Source organism: Salmo salar, chromosome ssa05 (assembly GCF_905237065.1).
Source record: "Salmo salar chromosome ssa05, Ssal_v3.1, whole genome shotgun sequence".
Lineage (NCBI taxonomy): Eukaryota > Metazoa > Chordata > Actinopteri > Salmoniformes > Salmonidae > Salmo > Salmo salar.
Genome location: NC_059446.1, coordinates 48,584,847 through 48,602,968, shown reverse-complemented (window position 1 = coordinate 48,602,968; position 18,122 = coordinate 48,584,847). Strand labels below are relative to the sequence as shown.

The 18,122-nt window shown below is 43.3% G+C and overlaps 1 protein-coding gene across 3 annotated transcripts in view; it reads right to left on the bottom strand.

Moving 5' to 3' along the window:
- LOC106605024 (adenylate cyclase type 3) overlaps positions 1 to 18,122 on the bottom strand; it is a 29,405-nt gene that overhangs the window by 4,558 nt on the left and 6,725 nt on the right. For 2 of the 3 annotated variants that reach the window (XM_014200240.2, XM_014200241.2), the window contains 13 exons: positions 12,780 to 12,922; positions 12,545 to 12,656; positions 12,033 to 12,160; positions 11,443 to 11,601; positions 10,916 to 11,081; positions 10,426 to 10,545; positions 9,778 to 9,920; positions 9,265 to 9,426; positions 9,064 to 9,151; positions 5,384 to 5,500; positions 4,762 to 5,030; positions 4,444 to 4,525; positions 4,118 to 4,276 (listed from right to left, as the gene is read on the bottom strand). In XM_014200240.2, coding sequence (XP_014055715.1) covers positions 4,118 to 4,276; positions 4,444 to 4,525; positions 4,762 to 5,030; positions 5,384 to 5,500; positions 9,064 to 9,151; positions 9,265 to 9,426; positions 9,778 to 9,920; positions 10,426 to 10,545; positions 10,916 to 11,081; positions 11,443 to 11,601; positions 12,033 to 12,160; positions 12,545 to 12,656; positions 12,780 to 12,922 — 1,848 coding nt within the window. The remainder of the gene's footprint in view (positions 1 to 4,117; positions 4,277 to 4,443; positions 4,526 to 4,761; positions 5,031 to 5,383; positions 5,501 to 9,063; positions 9,152 to 9,264; positions 9,427 to 9,777; positions 9,921 to 10,425; positions 10,546 to 10,915; positions 11,082 to 11,442; positions 11,602 to 12,032; positions 12,161 to 12,544; positions 12,657 to 12,779; positions 12,923 to 18,122) is intronic. The other variant, XM_045718307.1, reaches the window with a different exon arrangement.

The window sequence follows — 18,122 nt, the reverse complement described above, 5'->3', positions numbered from 1 at the left end:
GCCACTGTGTACCTCCTGGACTCTGATCTGGTTTTTACCTTTTTGCCTGTCCACGACCATTCTCTTGCCTACCCCTTTGGATTAATAAACATTGTAAGACTCCAACCATCTGCCTCCTGTGTCTGCATTTGGGTCTCGCCTTGTGCCTTGATATTACCACTGTGATAACATGGGGGCTGATCACCGCACACAGTGACCGTGGCTGATACCTATTTCTCAACTTCAGGAACTATACATGTATTGGTCCCACTTCACATTGACTGCCTTAAAACCTATGTATTTACTATATGTATTTACTAGGGCTGGCACAATTACCATATAACCGATGGTTATGGATGAAGACCATCATGACAATTAAATAACTGTCATATCCATTAAATAAATGAATATATACACGTTTGGGCACAACCTACTCATTGAACGTTTTTTCTTTATTTTTACTATTTTCTACATTGTAGAATAATAGTGAAGACATCAAAACTATGAAATAACACATATGGAATCATGTAGTAAGCAAAAAAGTGTTGAACAAATCAAAATATATTTTATATTATTCAAAGTAGCCACCCTTTGTCTTGATAACAGCTTTGCACATTCTTGGCATTCTCTCAACCAGCTTCATGAGGTAGTCACCTGGAATGTATTTCAATTAACAGGTGTGCCTTGTTAAAAGTTCATTTGTTGAATTTCTTTCCTTAATGCGTTTGAGCCAATCAGTTGTGTTGTGACAAGTTAGGGGTGGTATACAGAAGATAGCCCTACTTGGTAAAAGACCAAGCCAATTTTATGGCAAGATAAGCTCAAATAAGCAACAAGAAACAACAGTACATCATTACTTTAAGACATGAAGGTCAGTCAATCCGGAAAACTGCAAGAACTTTCAAAGTTTCTTCAAGTGCAGTCGCAAAAACCATTAAGCGCTATGATGAAACTGGCTCTCATGAGGACCGCCACAGGAAAGGAAGACCCATAGTTACCTCTGCTGCAGAGTATAAGTTCATTAGAGTTAACTGCACCGCATATTGCAGCCCAAATAAATGTAACAGACACATCTCAACAACAACTGTTCAGAGGTGACTGCGTGAATCAGGCCTTCGTGGTCGAATTGCTGCAAAGAAACCACTACTAAAAGACACCAATAATAAGAGACTTGCTTGGGCCAAGAAACACGAGTAATAAACATTAGACCGGTGGAAATCTGTCCTTTGGTCTGATGATTACAAATGAGAGATTTTTGGCTCTAGCCGCCGTGTCTCTGTAAAACGCAGAGTTGGTGAACGGATGATCTCCGCATGTGTTGTTTCCACCTTGAAGCATGGAGGAGGTGTGATGGTGTTTTGTTGGTGACACTGTCTGTGATTTATTTAGAATTCAAGGCACACTTAACCAGCATGGCTACCACAGCATTCTGCAGCGATACGCCATCCCATCTGATTTGCGCTTAGTGGTACTATCATTTGTTTTTCAACAGGACAATGACCCAACACACCTACAGGCTGTGTAAGGGCTATTTGACCAAGAAGGAGAGTGATGGAGTGCTGCATCAGATGACCTGGCCTCCACAATCACTCGACCTCAACCCAATTGAGATGGTTTGGGATGAGTCTTCCCAAACATGCTCAGCATGTGTGGGAACTCCTTCAAGACTGTTGGAAAACATTCCCGATGAAGCTGGTTGAGAGAATGCCAAGAGTGTGCAAAGCTGTCATCAAGGCAAAGGGTGGCTACTTTGAAGAATTTCAAATATAAATTATATTTTGATTTGTTTAACACTTTTTTGCTTACTACATGATTCCATATGTGTTATTTCATAGTTTTGATGTCTTCACTATTATTCTACAATGTAGAAAACAGTAAAAAATAAAGAAAAACCCTTGAATGAGTAGGTGTGTCCAAACTTTTGACTGGTACTGTACATGAACGACCAGCTGACTGAAGACAGGATGGCCGGCCATTCGTGCTGTTGAGTCAGTTTCTGCTGTAACATGGACTCTACAATGTGATGAAACTGTGTTGCTCCTTGCTGAAACATGCAAGGTGTTGTAGCAAACAAGGCTTCGGTTTCCTAGGCAACACCCCACTCCCTGCAGCAGCAGCACAATGCAGTTAGGAGCAGAGGAGAAAATGTGCTTTAAAAAAATATATATACACTGAGTGTACAAAACATTAGGGACACCTTCTCTCTCCATGACAGACTGACCAGGTGAATCCAGGTGAAAGCTATGATCCCTTGTTGATATCACCAGTTAAATCCACTTCAAATCAGTGTAGATGAAGGGTAGGAGACAGGTTAAAGAAGGATTTTTAAGCCTTGAGACATGGTTTGCGTATGTCTGCCATTCAGAGGGTGAATGGGCAAGACAAAATATTTAAGTGCCTTTGAACATGGTATGGTAGTAGGTGCCAGGCTCACCGGTTTGAGTATGTCAAGAACTGCAACACTGCTGGGTTTTTTACGCTCAACAATTTCCCTTGTGTATCAAGAATGGTGCACAACCCAAAGGACATCCAGCCAACTTCACACAACTGTGGGAAGCATTGGAGTCAACATGGGCTAGCATCCCTGTGGAACACCTTCGACACCTTGTAGAGTCCAGGCTGTTCTAAGGGGAAAAGGGGGTGCAACTCAATATTAGGAAGCGGTTCCTAATGTTTTGTACACTCAGTGTTCACATGTTTCGTACATGTATTATAATTGTTTTGCTATTCGAACGGTTGTAACGGTGAACACGTTTATTTGACTGACTAATAACTTTCATCCAAAATTCCATTACTGTCTCAGCCCTTGTACTTACATTGTAGCAACATGGTAGGTGCGGTCAGGGCTATAAAGTGTAACAATTTTGGTCATATATGGTCCTAAATGCATTTACAGAGTTACATATTAGTTTCAAGGGCACAAAGTGTGCTTCAGAAGTAGATAGAATACTTCAAGGCCCAATACAGTAGTCTATATCTCAATCGATTAAAAAAAAAAAAAAAAAGTAATTTAGAGCTCTGGGTTTTCTATATTTTTGCAAATTGTTTTATACTGAATGTTATCAGACCAAAACCTAATATTACATAAAGGGAACCTGAGTTTACAAATAACAAAAAAATGGATACGACCCCAAACCATCACACTAGCACCACCATGCTTGACTGTTGGTATGAGGTTCTTACTGTGGAATGCAGTGTTTGGTTTTCGCCAGGCATAATGGGACCCATGTCGTCCAAAAAGTTGATTCATCTTTGCCAAAACACACCTGGAAGATCAGCAAGACTCATGGGAGAATGTTATATGGACAGATGACTGAAAAGTATAACTTTAGTCAACTTTTTGGACGACATGGGTCCCATTATGCCTGGCGACAACCAAACACTGCCTTCCACAGTAAGAACCTCATAACAAAGGTCAAACAGGTGATGCTTTGGGGATGCTTTGCTGCCTCAGGACCTGGGTGACTTGCCTCAATAGAAAAAAAAACATGAATTCTGCTCTGTATCAGATCATTCTACAGGAGAATGTCGGGCCATCAGTCTGTGAGCTGAAGCGCAACTGGGTCATGCAGCAAGACGATCCAAAAAACACAAAGTCTACATGAAAATGGCTAAAAGGCAAACAAGTCAACATTTTTGAATGGCCTAGTCAAAGTCCAGACTGAATCCCAATTGGGATGTTGTGGCAGGACTTGAAACAAGCAGTTCATGCTTGAAAACCCACAAATGTCGCTGAATTACAGCAGATCTGCATGGAAGAGCGGCCCAAAATTCCTCCACAGCGACGTAAGAGACTGATAATCAACTACAGGAAGTGTTTGGTTCGAGTCATTGCTGCTAAAGGTGGCACAAGCAGTTACTGAGTGTGAGGGGGAATTACTTTTTCACACAGGGGCATTGGGTGTTGCATAACTTTATTTATGACATAAATAAAATAAGTATGTAATTGTTGTGTTATTTGTTCACTCAGGTTCCATTTATCTATTATTAGGTTTTGGTTGAATATCTGATAACATTCAGAATCAAAAATATGCAATAGTAGAGAAAATTAGAAAGGGCAAATACTTTTTCGTGGCACTGCATGCTTACCATGAAGGGGGAACCAGGTACTGCATCTACAGTAGTGAAGCTGTCTCACCTCATCCCTTTTCTTGGAGCCCAGGAAGTGGCGTGCTACGTGCTCTGGCAGCATGTTAGTGACCAGCGCTTCGTTCCAGCGCCTCATCTCATACACCTTCTCCTTCTGCTCATGGACCTCAATCTTCCACAAGAACAGAGTACGGGCTAGCTTCTCCACCTAAAGTCAGGGACATGGTGGCAGGAGACAGGAAATAGGTTCAAATAGAGGTGGAGAGGTTAACAAGAATGGCGAGGAAGCAGAACATGTGTAAAATAGAGAAGGTAGTGATGACTTAGTGAGGTTGGAAGGTATATAACTAGTAGATTTCTGCCACAGCAACTTACATGTCGAGAAAAGTAGTAGAAGCTGATCATCATGATGAAGATCATCACAGTCATGGCATATTTGGAAGGAACCAGGTAAGACCTAAAAACAGAGCACAGAGATAATCAGAAATCACCGGCATGCTCACATTGTTTACAGAACAGCAATATCACACTAAACATGACAATCAGGGTTGAGGTCAATTTCATTTCAATTCAGTCAACTGAAATTCCAATTCCAGTTTTACTAATTGAAAAGAAATGATGACCACACATCCATAAACTGATGACCACCACCCACACCTGTTCTACAGCTTATAACACCACAACCACATCCACCTGTAGTCCTGGAAGCGGGCCATATCGTAGCGGTCAAATATGTCCCTCCAGCTGTAGATGTTGACGATGCCCGTCGCTATGGTGATGAGGAGCATGAGTGTGACCTTGACCATGTGGCTGACCTGCACCAGCATGGTGGTCGCCATGAGTGCCAGCACAGCGATGTAGCTGTAGTACTTGGGGTTGTCCAGACAGCCCTCTGCCCCGGATTGGACAACAGAGGAAGGAGGGGCAATTGTGGCGTTTCCTGAGGGACGGGGACAGCTCAGCTACAGGGCGTGGACAGAGAGGGGATAGAGGCCAAATGTCAACGCAAGACCCGAGCCACCACTCAATCGAGTTCTAGTGCTTCCTCCAAGCTTACATGGACCCCGTTAAAAAATCCTTGGTTTCACTCCCATCTTGTTGCTTTATTATGAATTTAAAACATTTAACTGCAATGCGTGCTGTTCCATATGGACGGTATGCATGCATGTCAATACCAAAAACAGACCCTTAAGTCAAACCCAGGTTCTTTGGAAGGCTTGTGTGTTGGCATGCTACTGCATAATTCAACACCAGAAAGCCATTGTTCTCAGTGTTGTGATTTTTTTCTACTGGACTAACGATGAACGTTTCTCACCATGTCCACAATGTCGGCCATGGTGAGGATGAAGATTGCTGCCATGGCCCAAGTGTTCCGTGCCCAGCGGGTGTGGTCGATCCATGTGGAGAAAGACACTAGCCTCTTAGGGAAAACCTAGGAGGAAAAATAACATGTTGGTCATCAACAGTAATATCATTAACCAGTCACGTGAACTACCAATAATATCTATCATCATCATCATCATCATCACCACCACCACCACCACCACCATTGTTGTATTGATGTGGTTTTGAGTAATGTTTTACAACACTCTTTTATGACACCTGTGGTATATGTGGGGCAATGGCGGAACATTAAAAATGTTTTAACTATGATTGATGGTGACGGTCGTCTTTGCTCGCTGTAACCAACAAAGTAATACAATTGTAAACATCATCATAATCATGTTCAGTTTTCAAATGCATCATCAGATGGAAACCATAGCAGAGGTCAGGGTATTTCTCCGAGTGAGTTTGTACAGATGAAGATTATTAATTTGCGGCAGTTTGCTACAGCATTAAAAAATAAAATGATTATGTGGATTATAGTTATTGGACATTTCTGTTGGGGTTGATGCATTTCTCATAAGAGAAAATCAAGTCTGAAATGTCAAAGTGGTAAACTGCAGAAGCCTTTCTAAACCTCAAATACACTACAAGTTGTACAATTCCTGCATTGCAGGAAAGTTCTCCTGCAACAGTAGGCTGTCATAGTAAATAAGAATTTGTTCTTAACTGACTTGCCAAGTTAAATAAAGGTGAACTAAAACAGGGTGTTCAAATTAAGATCATACATCTGTACTATAGTGACTTTCATGTTAGTGACAGTACAGTATACTACTATATAGTGCTGTATCTGTCAACGGTCATTTCAGATGAGCTGTGACAAACCGAGGACAAGACATATTGGTTTTCCTCATTGAACCATCAATCATGCCATTAGGAGTCATGCATCAGTCCAACCAGAGGGCTTCTCTATGAACATCTATGATGAGCAGGGATTGATTTTCCATAGATAAAGAATAGTCACTGGAGTGGAACTACTGTCGCGCGAGGGGACTCAGATCTCCAAGGTTAGATCTGATCTCATTGGGTACAGTACATTCTCTCATCAGCTGAACAATAATCTGGTCCATATAGCTTAAAGTAAAAGCATTTCATTATGTAGCACTGAAAGCTCTTTTTAATAGGCTCTGGGGTGAATTGTATATGTGAGTGTGTGTGGTTTCTGGTGTTCATGTGGTTGACATTGTACTGTGACAGGCACAGACATGTTGACATGGACATGCATTTCGCCCTCGATATAGTAGTTGTCTATCTGTTTGTTTATGTGTGTACAATGCATTTGGAAAGTATTCAGACCCCTTCCCCTTTTTCCACATTTTGTGACCTTATATTTTTATATAATATTTTTTCCTCATCAATCTACACACAATACCCCATAATGACAAAGCAAAACAGGTTTTTAGAAATGTTTGTAAATATATAAAAAAACAAACACAAATACCTTATTTTTAAAAAGATTGTTAACTAGGCAAGTCAGTTAAGAACAAATTGTTATTTACAATGACTGCCTACCCCGGCCAAACCCTCCCCTAAACAAGATGATGCTGGGCCAGTTGTGTGCCGCCCTATGGGACACCCGATCACGTCCGGTTATGATATAGCCCGGGATCGAACCAAGGTCTATAGTGATGCCTCTAACACTGAGATGCAGTGCCTTAGACCGCTGCGCCACTTGAGAGCTAATTTACATAAGTATTCCGACCCTTTGCTATGAGACACGAAATAGAGCTCAGGTGCATTCTGTTTCCATTGATCATCCTTGAGATGTTTCTACAATTTTATTGGAGTCCACCTGTGGTAAATTCAATTGATTGGACATGATTTGGAAAGGCACACACCTGTCTATATAATGTCCCACAGTTGACAGTGCATGTCAGAGCAAAAACCAAGCCATAAGGTCAAAGGAATTGTCCGTAGAGCTTCGAGACAGGATTGTGTCAAGGCACAGATCTGGAGAAGGGTACCAAAACATTTCTGCAGCAATGGTCCCCAAAAGCACAGAGGCCTCCAGCATTCTTAAATGGAAGAAATTTGGAACCACCAAGACTCTTCCCAAAGCTGACCGGCCGCCCAAACTGAGCAATCGGGGGAGAAGGGCCTTGGTCAGGGAGATGACCAAGAACCAGATGGTCACTCTGACAGGGCTCCAGAGTTCCTCTGTGGAGATGGGAACCCCTTCCAGAAGGACAACCATCTCTGCAGCACTCCACCAATCAGGCCTTTAAGGTAGAGTGGCCAGACGGAAGCCACTTCTCAGTAAAAGGCACATGACAGCCCGCTTGGAGTTTTCCAAAAGGCACCTAAAGGACTCTCAGATCATGAGAAACAAGATTCTCTGGTCTGATGAAACCAAAATTGAACTCTTTGGCCTGAATGTCAAGCGTCACATCTGGAGGAAACCTGGCACCATCCCTACGGTGAAGCATGGTGGTGGCAGCATCATGCTGTGGGGATGTTTAAAAGCGGCAGGGACTGGGAGACTAGTCAGGATCAAGGGAAAGATGAACGGAGCAAAGTACAGAGAGATCCTTGATGAAACTCTGCTCCAGAGCGCTCAGGGCCTCAGACTGGGGCGAAGGTTCCCCTTCCAACAGGACAAAGACCCTAAGCACACAGGCAAGACAACGTAGGAGTGGCTTCGGGACAAGTCTCTGAATGTCCGTGAGTGGCCCAGCCAGAGCCCATACTTGAACCCGATCGAACATCTCTGGAGAGACCTGAAAATAGCTGTGCATCGACCCTCCCCATCCAACCTGAGAGAGCTTGAGAGGATCTGCAGAAAAGAATGAGTGAAACTCCCCAAATACAGGTGTGCTAAACTTGTAGCGTCATACCCAAGAAGACTTGAGGCTGTAATCACTGCCAAAGGTGCTTTAACAAAGTACTGAGTAAAGGATCTGAATACTTGTTTTTGCTTTGTCATTATGGGGTATTGTGTGCAGATTGATGAGGAGAAACATTTTCATACATTTTAGAATAAGGCTGTAACTTAACAAAATGTTGAATAAGTCAAGGGGTCTGAATACTTTCTGAATGCACTCACTGTATGTGTGTGTGTGTGTCTGTGTGTGTGTGTGTGTGTATCTGTGCGCACACGGTGCACAGATACAGTGCATGGGGTCCAAAACCCTTGTGGACAATGTGGGGATGGGGGAGGAGTGTTGCTGTTAGGGTGACAGTAGCAGTCGATAGTGGTAGCTACATAACTGTCTGTAGCAGTCAATACATTTGACTTTCCATGACCTGGCTCATGATGTTAGATCAAAAGTGTTGATGCGTGACAAAAGAACGAACGTATGGGGTGCTGATTAGACACATTCTTTACCACATTCAGCTGACGTAACATCAAATGCACAGCATCATGAGATGCTAAGACATCTAAGTTATTTAACTACGGTATGTTGATCCACTATCACAACTACGTTATTTTTACTCAAGAGTATACCACAACAAATATCTTCATATCTACAGATTTCTTATGTTGTGGAAAATGTTCTATGATAAATTATGATTTGGCTGTGGGTTAACTGTTGCTCGCTCTGAAAGGCTAGCTGCTCTCTGGTTGGATGTTGAGCAAGGTGTGATAGTGGAGCGGGGGGAAGGGGCACTCACTCGAGGGAAGATGGCCGCCAGAGAGCAGACAGTTAGGACGAGCAGCAGGACCTCTCCCACAGCTAGGGTCACGTAGTTTGCTATCATCCTGTCAACCGCAAGAACACACAGAACATAAGGAACACGAGAGAGAGAGAGAGAGAGAGAGAGAGAGAGAGAGAGAGAGAGAGAGAGAGAGAGAGAGAGTTTAGGTGAACTCACCGAGGGTCTATGAGGACCTCCATGGCTGCCGTGAACAGGAGCACTACACAGGAGCAGCTGAAGGCAGCTCCGCTCTGCTTCTCCTTTTCTACAGAGTAGCGGGTCTCCAGCTCAGGGTCCACAAAGCGCAGGGACAGGCGGTTGGTGCGTTTTCCCTTCAAACTGACAGGGCAGAGGGAGGGTTCAGGCGGTCTGTCTGCTCACATAACAGAGGATTCATACCTGGCTGCACATGGCTCACTCACACACCCTCTGCTACTGGGTGTTTCTCTATGACTATCACACACACGCGCATACATAGATACACACAGGCTGGCAAACTTCTGTGAATTTTAAATAAATTCCCTGGTTTTCCCAAAATGCCTGGTTGGGGGATTCCCGGAATCAGGAGGGAATAAGCATGATATCCAGAATCCGCCAAACAGGATTTCAGGAAAAGCAGGGAATTTATTTAAAGTTCCTGGAATTTTGTAACCCTACACACACCCTCACTCTCACTCTCTGTCTACTCACGCTTGTACGGTCTCTCTCTCCAGCAGTGCCTCATTGAGCAGTTTGTTGAGCTCCTGTTCGTTCTCTTGGGCATCAATCACCCTCTCGGCCAGGTCCCGCAGTCTTAGCCTCCGCCGAGGGTTGGGGAACGAAGGGTTCACCACCTGGAGTCACAAGAAGGTGGCATTCCTGTTCTGTCATTACACCACCCACTGGATGTACCCCGATTCTCCACACTTCTTCTAAAGTGTGCACTTGCACACTCCCTCTTATGGATTTAACAATGGTCGAAACTCTCTCCAGCCAATACTTACACCAATTCAATGCTTTTAGATCCATGATTGGGAGTGTGCAAGTGCACACTTAATGAGAAGGGTGGAGAATCTGGAAGTAGCCACTCTTCATTCAGGTTTGAAGTGGAGAAGGTAGCACACGTTGGAGCAACTCCTGTCTTGGAGACAGCCAAAGTATTTGGAGGTTTTTGTACTAGCCAGCACTAACACCCCTAAATTTACAAATCGAGGTCTAAATATAAGACAATAATTAGTTAATCATTTGAATAGGTGTACTAATCCTAAACTGGAACAAAGGCCTGCACACACTGTGCACCTGTAGGACACAGAGTTGCAATCCTGTGTGTTAGGGGTTACAGTAAAGGTCATATGTTACCCGTGTGTCCAGCTCCTCTGGCTCGTCTGGTGTGGTGCAGGTTGTGTGGACACTTCCATTACACTCAGTGGTGTTGATCAACAATGGAGAGTTCCCATTGGATGACATCACAGACAACTTCTGATAGGAAACGAAGAGACAGGAAGGAGGAGAGAGAGAGAGAATGTGAGGTGTGTTACAGTGACTGTGGTGTGTTGACAGGAGGAATCTGTAGAAAAAAATATTGACATTTTTTGTAACGCTTTCTTTTACAGCCTGTTGTAAGCTGTTACTTACCTGGTATTTTCATGGTATTAACTAGGAAACTATGCTGGTAATTACCTCAAAGAATTCAACTAAATTGGTGACTGGTACCAAAGTTAAAGACAAAAGTTACTTCTTAGTAACTACTACCTGGTTGTAAAATAAAGTTTTACAGAGGTTTTATCTCAGTGAGAGGAACCTGTAAGAATAAAGGTTGAATAAAACTAGGTGCTGAGGCAATACTCACCACCCCGTTGATGCCGTTCTTTCCCAGGGGGCCCTTGGGCACCACCACCAGGTAGGAGTCGATGCCCCTCTCCTTCAGGTACTCACAGCGGTCGCCCCCGTTCCCCGGCTCCATATCAAACTCCCCGTGCAGACACTCCATTGTGGCTTGGGAGATGTGCACACGCCTGCCGCAAAGGTCAGGGGTTATAGGTTATAGGTCAGAGAGCCTGGCATATCAATGGCAGGGCAGGTGGGGGCTGACCCTATGTCCTCCCTATTGCAAACTTTGAATAATTCCTGCGGTCACCCTCTTATTTTATATACAGTACATCAACATTTCCTTACAGACTTCATAACTTATTGCTAGCAATAATTAATTTTGTATTGGTATACAGGGTTTGTATTGGGCAGAAACACATTTGACAAATATGAGTGCATGAGGCAGGTGAATCTTGCCTGTGCATCATCTAAGGTTGTAGTAAAGATCTGTAAATAGAGTTAGGGAAAATGTTATAACTTAGAGGGGTTTAACCAGTTCCTTCTTACCCCGGTATTCCTCCCGCCTCCATCTTATTGGCCACGGTGACGTCAGTGGACCAGACGTCATACTGCCACCGCTTCTGTCCCAGGACGCCCCCCAGGACAGTGCCAGTGTGTACCCCCACACGCATGTCCACATCTGTCCCGGTCTTCTCACGAACATACCTACAGGACAACACAGTCACCGTGACACAGAGCCAAGAAGAACCACCCTAGCCAGTCTTTCTCCTACCATTTGTTTTGCCTCCAGCACATCACATTATTCCTACTCTATGTGCAAATCTCAAATGACACCCTATTCACCGCAAGTACAGAAGGACCTCTGAGATGTGAACACGTCTGAAAAGGAAGTCAATCGGAATACTGAAAGGTTTGGATTTAAAAGCGCATCAAACCTTTGTAGAAAATATGAATTGTGTATTATTTTCTCAGCATTTATCCAGATACTGTAGATGTCAGACCTGTTTTCAGCACATGAAAGTAATAGGTTCTACAGTAGTATACTACCTTTGACCATAAGTGGGTGAATAGGATGTCCTTTGACACAGGCAGCCTATACCACAAACCAAGTTTCTACAATCCACATTTTCACTCACGAAATGGCCTCCACCATGGCCAGGCCCATCATGATGGAGCAGGCAGCGTGGTCCTCTCTGTAGTCTGGCAGGCCACAGATGCAGTAGTAACAGTCGCCCAGGATCTTTATTCTCAACTGGTGGTATTTCTACACAAAACACACACACACACACACACACACACACACACACACACACACACACACACACACACACACACACACACACACACACACACACACACACACACACACACACACACAGTGAGGTAGTGGAGAGGCTGGAACATTCAAATAAGTGATTTCATCTGTATGTGAAATGATGTGACTATTCATTTAAATGAACTTTAATCTATAAATAAGTATGTTTAAAAGATTAGTATACATGCCATCAAATATACATTTTTAGTCAGTAAGTAATATATTTATGCCTGTGTGTGTGTGTGTGTGTGTGTGTGTGTGTGTGTGTGTGTGTGTGTGTGTGTGTGTGTGTGTGTGTGTGTGTGTGTGTGTGTGTGTGTGTGAGTGACTCACGGCAGCCAGCTTGTCAAAGCGGGCAAACAGTTCATTGAGGAGCTTGACCAGCTCATGGGCACTGCATGATGATGATAGCTGAGTGAATCCCACAATGTCTGCAAACAAAATACTGCAGGAGAAAGGGGATTACATGCAGTCATCACATCATCCTATTGGATATCCTGCCACTGTGTTATACAACATAGTATACTCTATAAGTTATGTTCTCCTAGCCATAGGTCTATAGTCTTACCTGACGTTTTCGTGGCGATACATGTACATGGTGTTGAACTGCTGCATCTCCTTCTGTCCAGTCTGACTGGCTTCTTTCTTCTTCATGTCCTGTAACATCTCGTCTGCTATATGCTTGGGCAGGATGGACAGCAAGAGACGCTCCTGTGGATGACAGGGAGAGTGGTGAGGTTTCAGTCGATATGAGGAGACTCTAAAGAGCCTCAATAGACGCATGCACAGCTTACAATAAAGGCACTTCCTTTTGTGTGATTGGCAGCAGAATCAATCAATGACTCAATCAGAATCAATAAAAATTCAGTGACCTGATCAAACCACTTTCTATAACAAAGGAAACTGTCCATTGCCATCCCAAAGCCTCCACTTCCATTTATATCTACTTCTATCACCCTTCAACCAATAGATGTGCTCAAACAGTACATACAGTGCATTTGGAAAGTATTCAGACCCCTTGACTTTTTCAACATTTTGTTAAATTACAGCCTTATTCTAAAATAGATACAAATAATTGTTTCCCCTCATCAATTTACACACAATACCTTATAATGACAGAGCTAAAACAGTTTTTTTGACATTTTTGCAAATGTATTAAAAATAAAAACAACGAAATACCTTATTTACATAAGTATTCAGACCCTTTGCTATGAGATTCGAAATTGAGATCAGGTGCATCCTGCTACTAATGATCATCCTTAAGATGTTTCTACAACTTGATTGGAGTGCACCTGTGGTAAATTCAATTGATTGGACATGATTTGGAAAGGCACAAACCTATCTATATAAGTTCCCACAGCTGACAGTGCATGTCAGAGAAAAAACCAAGCCGTGAGGTCAAACGAATTGTCCATAGAGCTCCGAGACAGGATTGTCTTGAAGCACAGATCTGGGGAAGGGTACCAAAACATTTCTGCAGCATTGAAGGTCCCCAAGAACACAGTGACCTCCATCATTCTTAAATGGAAGAAGTTTGGAACCACCAAGACTTCCTTGAGCTGGCCCCTCATACAAACTGAACAATCAGGGGAGAAGGGCCTTGGTCAGGGAGGTAACCAAGAACCAGATTGTCACTCTGACAGAGCTCTAAAGCTCCTCTGTGGAGATGGGAAAACCTTCCAGAAGGACAACCATCCCTGCAGCACTCCACCAATCAGGCTTTTATGGTAGGGAGGCCAGACGGAAGCCACTCCTCAGTAAAAAGGCACATGACAGCCCACTTGGAGTTTGCCAAAAGGCACCTAAAGGACTCAGACCATGAGAAACAAGATTATCTGGTCTGATGAAACCAAGATTGATGTCACGTTCTGACCTGTAAAGGTGTTATTTGTTAGTGTTTAGTTTGGTCCGGACGTGGCAGGGGGTATTTGTTTTATGTGGTTCAGGGTGGTTGTGTGTATGTGTCCATGTAGAGAGGGGTATTTGATTTATTAGTCCAGGGTTTTGGTTATTGTTCTATGTTAGTTTATTTCTATGTTCTGTCTAGTCATTTGTATTTCTATGTTTAGTTAATTGGTGTTGGGGCCTTCAGTTGGAGGCAGCTGTCTATCGTTGCCTCTGATTGAAGGTCCTATAATTAGGGGTGTGTTTGTATTGTGGATTGTGGGTAGTTGTATTCTGTTTTGTGCTTGTCACCTGACAGAACTGTTAGTGTCGTTTCTGTTAATTGTATACGTGTTTATTTTGTTTCTCTAAAAAGAGAAGATGAGTATACACTTCCCTGTTGCGTCTTGGTCCTCCACACACGACACGCGTTACAATTGAACTCTTTGGCCTGAATGCCAATTGTCGCATCTGGAGGAAACCTGGCACTCTCCCTACGGTGAAGCATGGTGGTGGCAGCATCATGCTGTGGGGATTTTTAATAGCGGCAGGGACTGGGAGACTAGTCAGGATCAAGGGAAAGATGAACAGAGCAAAGTACAGAGAGATCATTGATGAAACCCTGCTCCAGAGCGCTCAGGACCTCAGACTGGGGCGAAGGTTCACTTCCAACAGGACAACAACCCTAAGCACACAACCAAGACAACGCAGGAGTGGCTTCGGGACAAGTCTCTGAATGTCCTTGAGTGGCCCTGCCTGGACTTGAACCCAATCGAACATCTCTGGAGAGACTAGGGCTGTGGCGGTCACAAAATTTTGTCAGCAGCTGATTTTCAAGCAAATAAGTGTCAGTCTCACAGTAATTGACCGCTAATTAACATAAACACATTTAGCATCTCCTGGCTTCCACACATACAAGCCACTGATGCTGACCTTCGGAACATCGACATTTTAAAAAGTTTAATAAATCCATGTAATATAGCCTACACCTTCACAATAAATCCATGATCTATTTTAGAAAATGTAGTACATTTCAGAAGAACAGAATAGCATACTCTGAGTTTTCCTTATGTTAGGTCCTGATCTGGCTATTCCAAATGGCTGTGGGCCACACTAGTCCATTCAGCAGACAAGATTTGCTTTGAATTCCATGGCATTATTTTATAGTATGAAGAATACAATTGAACAAAGCTGAAAAAAATAGAAAGGATATTTTCTTTGAGGGAGTGCGGATGCGGCTCTTCTGTGATGAGCTGTTATCAAAGAAATAGGTATTCCTATATGCTTAATTTAGAGTTAATATTGTAAATTGAGTTGTTATACAAACATTGGGCTATATGTTTTGATTGTTAATAAACTCAGCAAAAAAAGAAATGTCCCTTTTTCAGGACCCTGTCTTTCAAAGATATTTGGATTTTTACGAATTAACTTCACAGATCTTAATTGTAAAGGGTTTCAAAACTGTTTCCCGTGCTTGTTCAATGAACCATAAACAATTAACGAACATGCACCTGTGGAACGATCGTTAAGACACTAACAGCTTACAGAGGGTAGGCAATTAAGGTCACAGTTATGAAAACTTAGGCCTTTCTACTGACTCTGAAAAACACCAAAAGAAAGATGCCCAGGGTCCCTGCTCATCTGCGTGAACATGCCTTAAGCATGCTGCAAGGAGGCATGAGGACTGCAGATGTGGCCAGGGCAATAAATTGCAATGTCCGTACTGTGAGACGCCTAAGACAGCGCTACAGGGAGACAGGATGGACAGCTGATCATCCTCGCAGTGGCAGACCACGTGTAACAACACCTGCACAGGTTCGGTACATCTGAACATCACATCTGCAGGACAGGTACAGGATGGCAACAACAACTGCCCGAGTTACACCAGGAACATACAATCCCTTCATCAGTGCTCAGACTGTCCCCAATAGGCTGAGAGAGGCTGGACTGAGGGCTTGTAGGCCTGTTGTAAGGCAGGTCCTCACCAGACATCACTGGCAACAACGTCGCCTATGGGCACAAACCCATCGTCGCTGGACCAGACAGGACTGGCAAAAAGTGCTCTTCACTGATGAGTCGCTGTTTTGTCTCACCGGGGGTGATGGTCGGATCCGGGTTTATTGTCGAAGGAATGAGTGTTACACCGAGGCCTGTACTCTGGAGAGGGATCGATTTGAAGATGGAGGATCCGTCATGGTCTGGGGCGGTGTGTCACAGCATCATCGGACTGAGCTTGTTGTCATTGCAGGCAATCTCAAAGCTGGGAAGACATCCTCCTCCCTCATGTGGTACCCTTCCTGCAGGCTCATCCTGACATGACCCTCCAGCATGACAATGCCACCAGCCATACTGCTTGTTCTGTGCTTGATTTCCTGCAAGACGGGAATGTCAGTGTTCTGCCATGGCCAGTGAAGAGCCCGGATCTCAATTGAGCACGTCTGGGACCTGTTGGATCGGAGGGTGAGGGCTAGGGCCATTCCCCCCAGAAATGTCCGGGAACTTGCAAGGGCCTTGGTGGAAGAGTGGGGTAACATCTCACAGCAAGAACTGGCAAATCTGGTGCAGTCCATGAGGAGGAGATGCACTGCAGGACTTTAATAGTGGCCACACCAGATAGTGACTGTTACTTTTGATTTTGACCCCCCCCCCCCCTTTTTTAAGGACACATTCTATTTATGTTAGTCACATGTCTGTGGAACTTGTTCAGTTATATCTCAGTTATTGAATCTTGTTATGTTCATACAAATATTTACACATGTTAAGTTTGCTCAAAGTAAACACAGTTGACAGTGAGAGGACGTTTCTTTTTTTTCAGAGTTTACATTGTAAGGCTGCATGATGCGACTCTAATGATGATTTGAAAAAGGTTGCTTGAAAGGCATGAGCTCTGCTTTGTTTTTTTGCAGGCTGTACACACTACATCAGTCACCCATTCACAATTTGATAAGCACTTGATAATGCCTAGAATTTCACAGCAGCATCCCGTTTGTGGCCGTAATGCACCCTAAAAAAATCTATGCCTTTTGCACCAAGTGGCCATTGTGATGGAGTGCTGCATGCTCCATTATGTGATCGGGTCTTTCTCACAGGCTACAAGTGAAGACAGACACATTGGGGATACAACTGCACGCGTCCTTATCCAATTCCTAGGTGCATATTGAAGATATTGGAAGAATTGTCCACATTTACTTGTGATATTTGTGATATTTACATTTACATTTTTTCTAAATTTGCAACAAAAAAAACAACTGTTTTTGGTTTGTCATTATGGGGTATTGTGTGTAGATTAATGAGAAAAAAACAACAATTGAATCAATTTTAGAATAAGGCTGTAGCGTAACAAAATTAGGAAAAAGTCAAGGAGTTTGAATACTTTCCGAATTCATTGTACATGTTATAATCACATCCCATGGTATGTATTAGAGATACGAAACCGCAAAATACTAATCCTTTACATGGTTCTACTCTGATTTAGCCACTGTCTCCTGTATTCCTGACCCAGAGTTGGCTCTAGAAAATGTATCCTCCTTATGTAATTCCTCTGGCATATAAACAAGCCCCTTTTAAACAATTCAGAGTCAAAGATAGAAAACCAAGGGTTAGATCTTCAGAGCTATCTGAGCTCATTCAGATGCGAAATCAGGCCTGGGCCAAAGCAAGGAAAAAGGACTGGAAATGTTTCAGACAATTGCGAAACAGATGTACTATCTCGATTAAGAAAGCTAAATCAAACTACCTTTTAAGCTCTATATCCGACTGCTGGTGATCCTTCAAAATTTTGGAAAACAGTAAATGCACTGAAGCGTACAAATTCCTCTTCTTCCCTGCCTAAGCAAGTTCTGTCTGACTCTGGCATCATAACTGAGAAGAATGGGATAAGCGATGCCTTTAATCATAATATTATCCAAGCAGGCTTTTTATTTGCGAGAAATTGTGGTTTAATTGACCCTGGTAAGTCAATCAACTGCTCTTCCTCTGCCAGCCTCAACTTCTAGTGAATCTTTGTTTTCATTTCAACAATTTACTA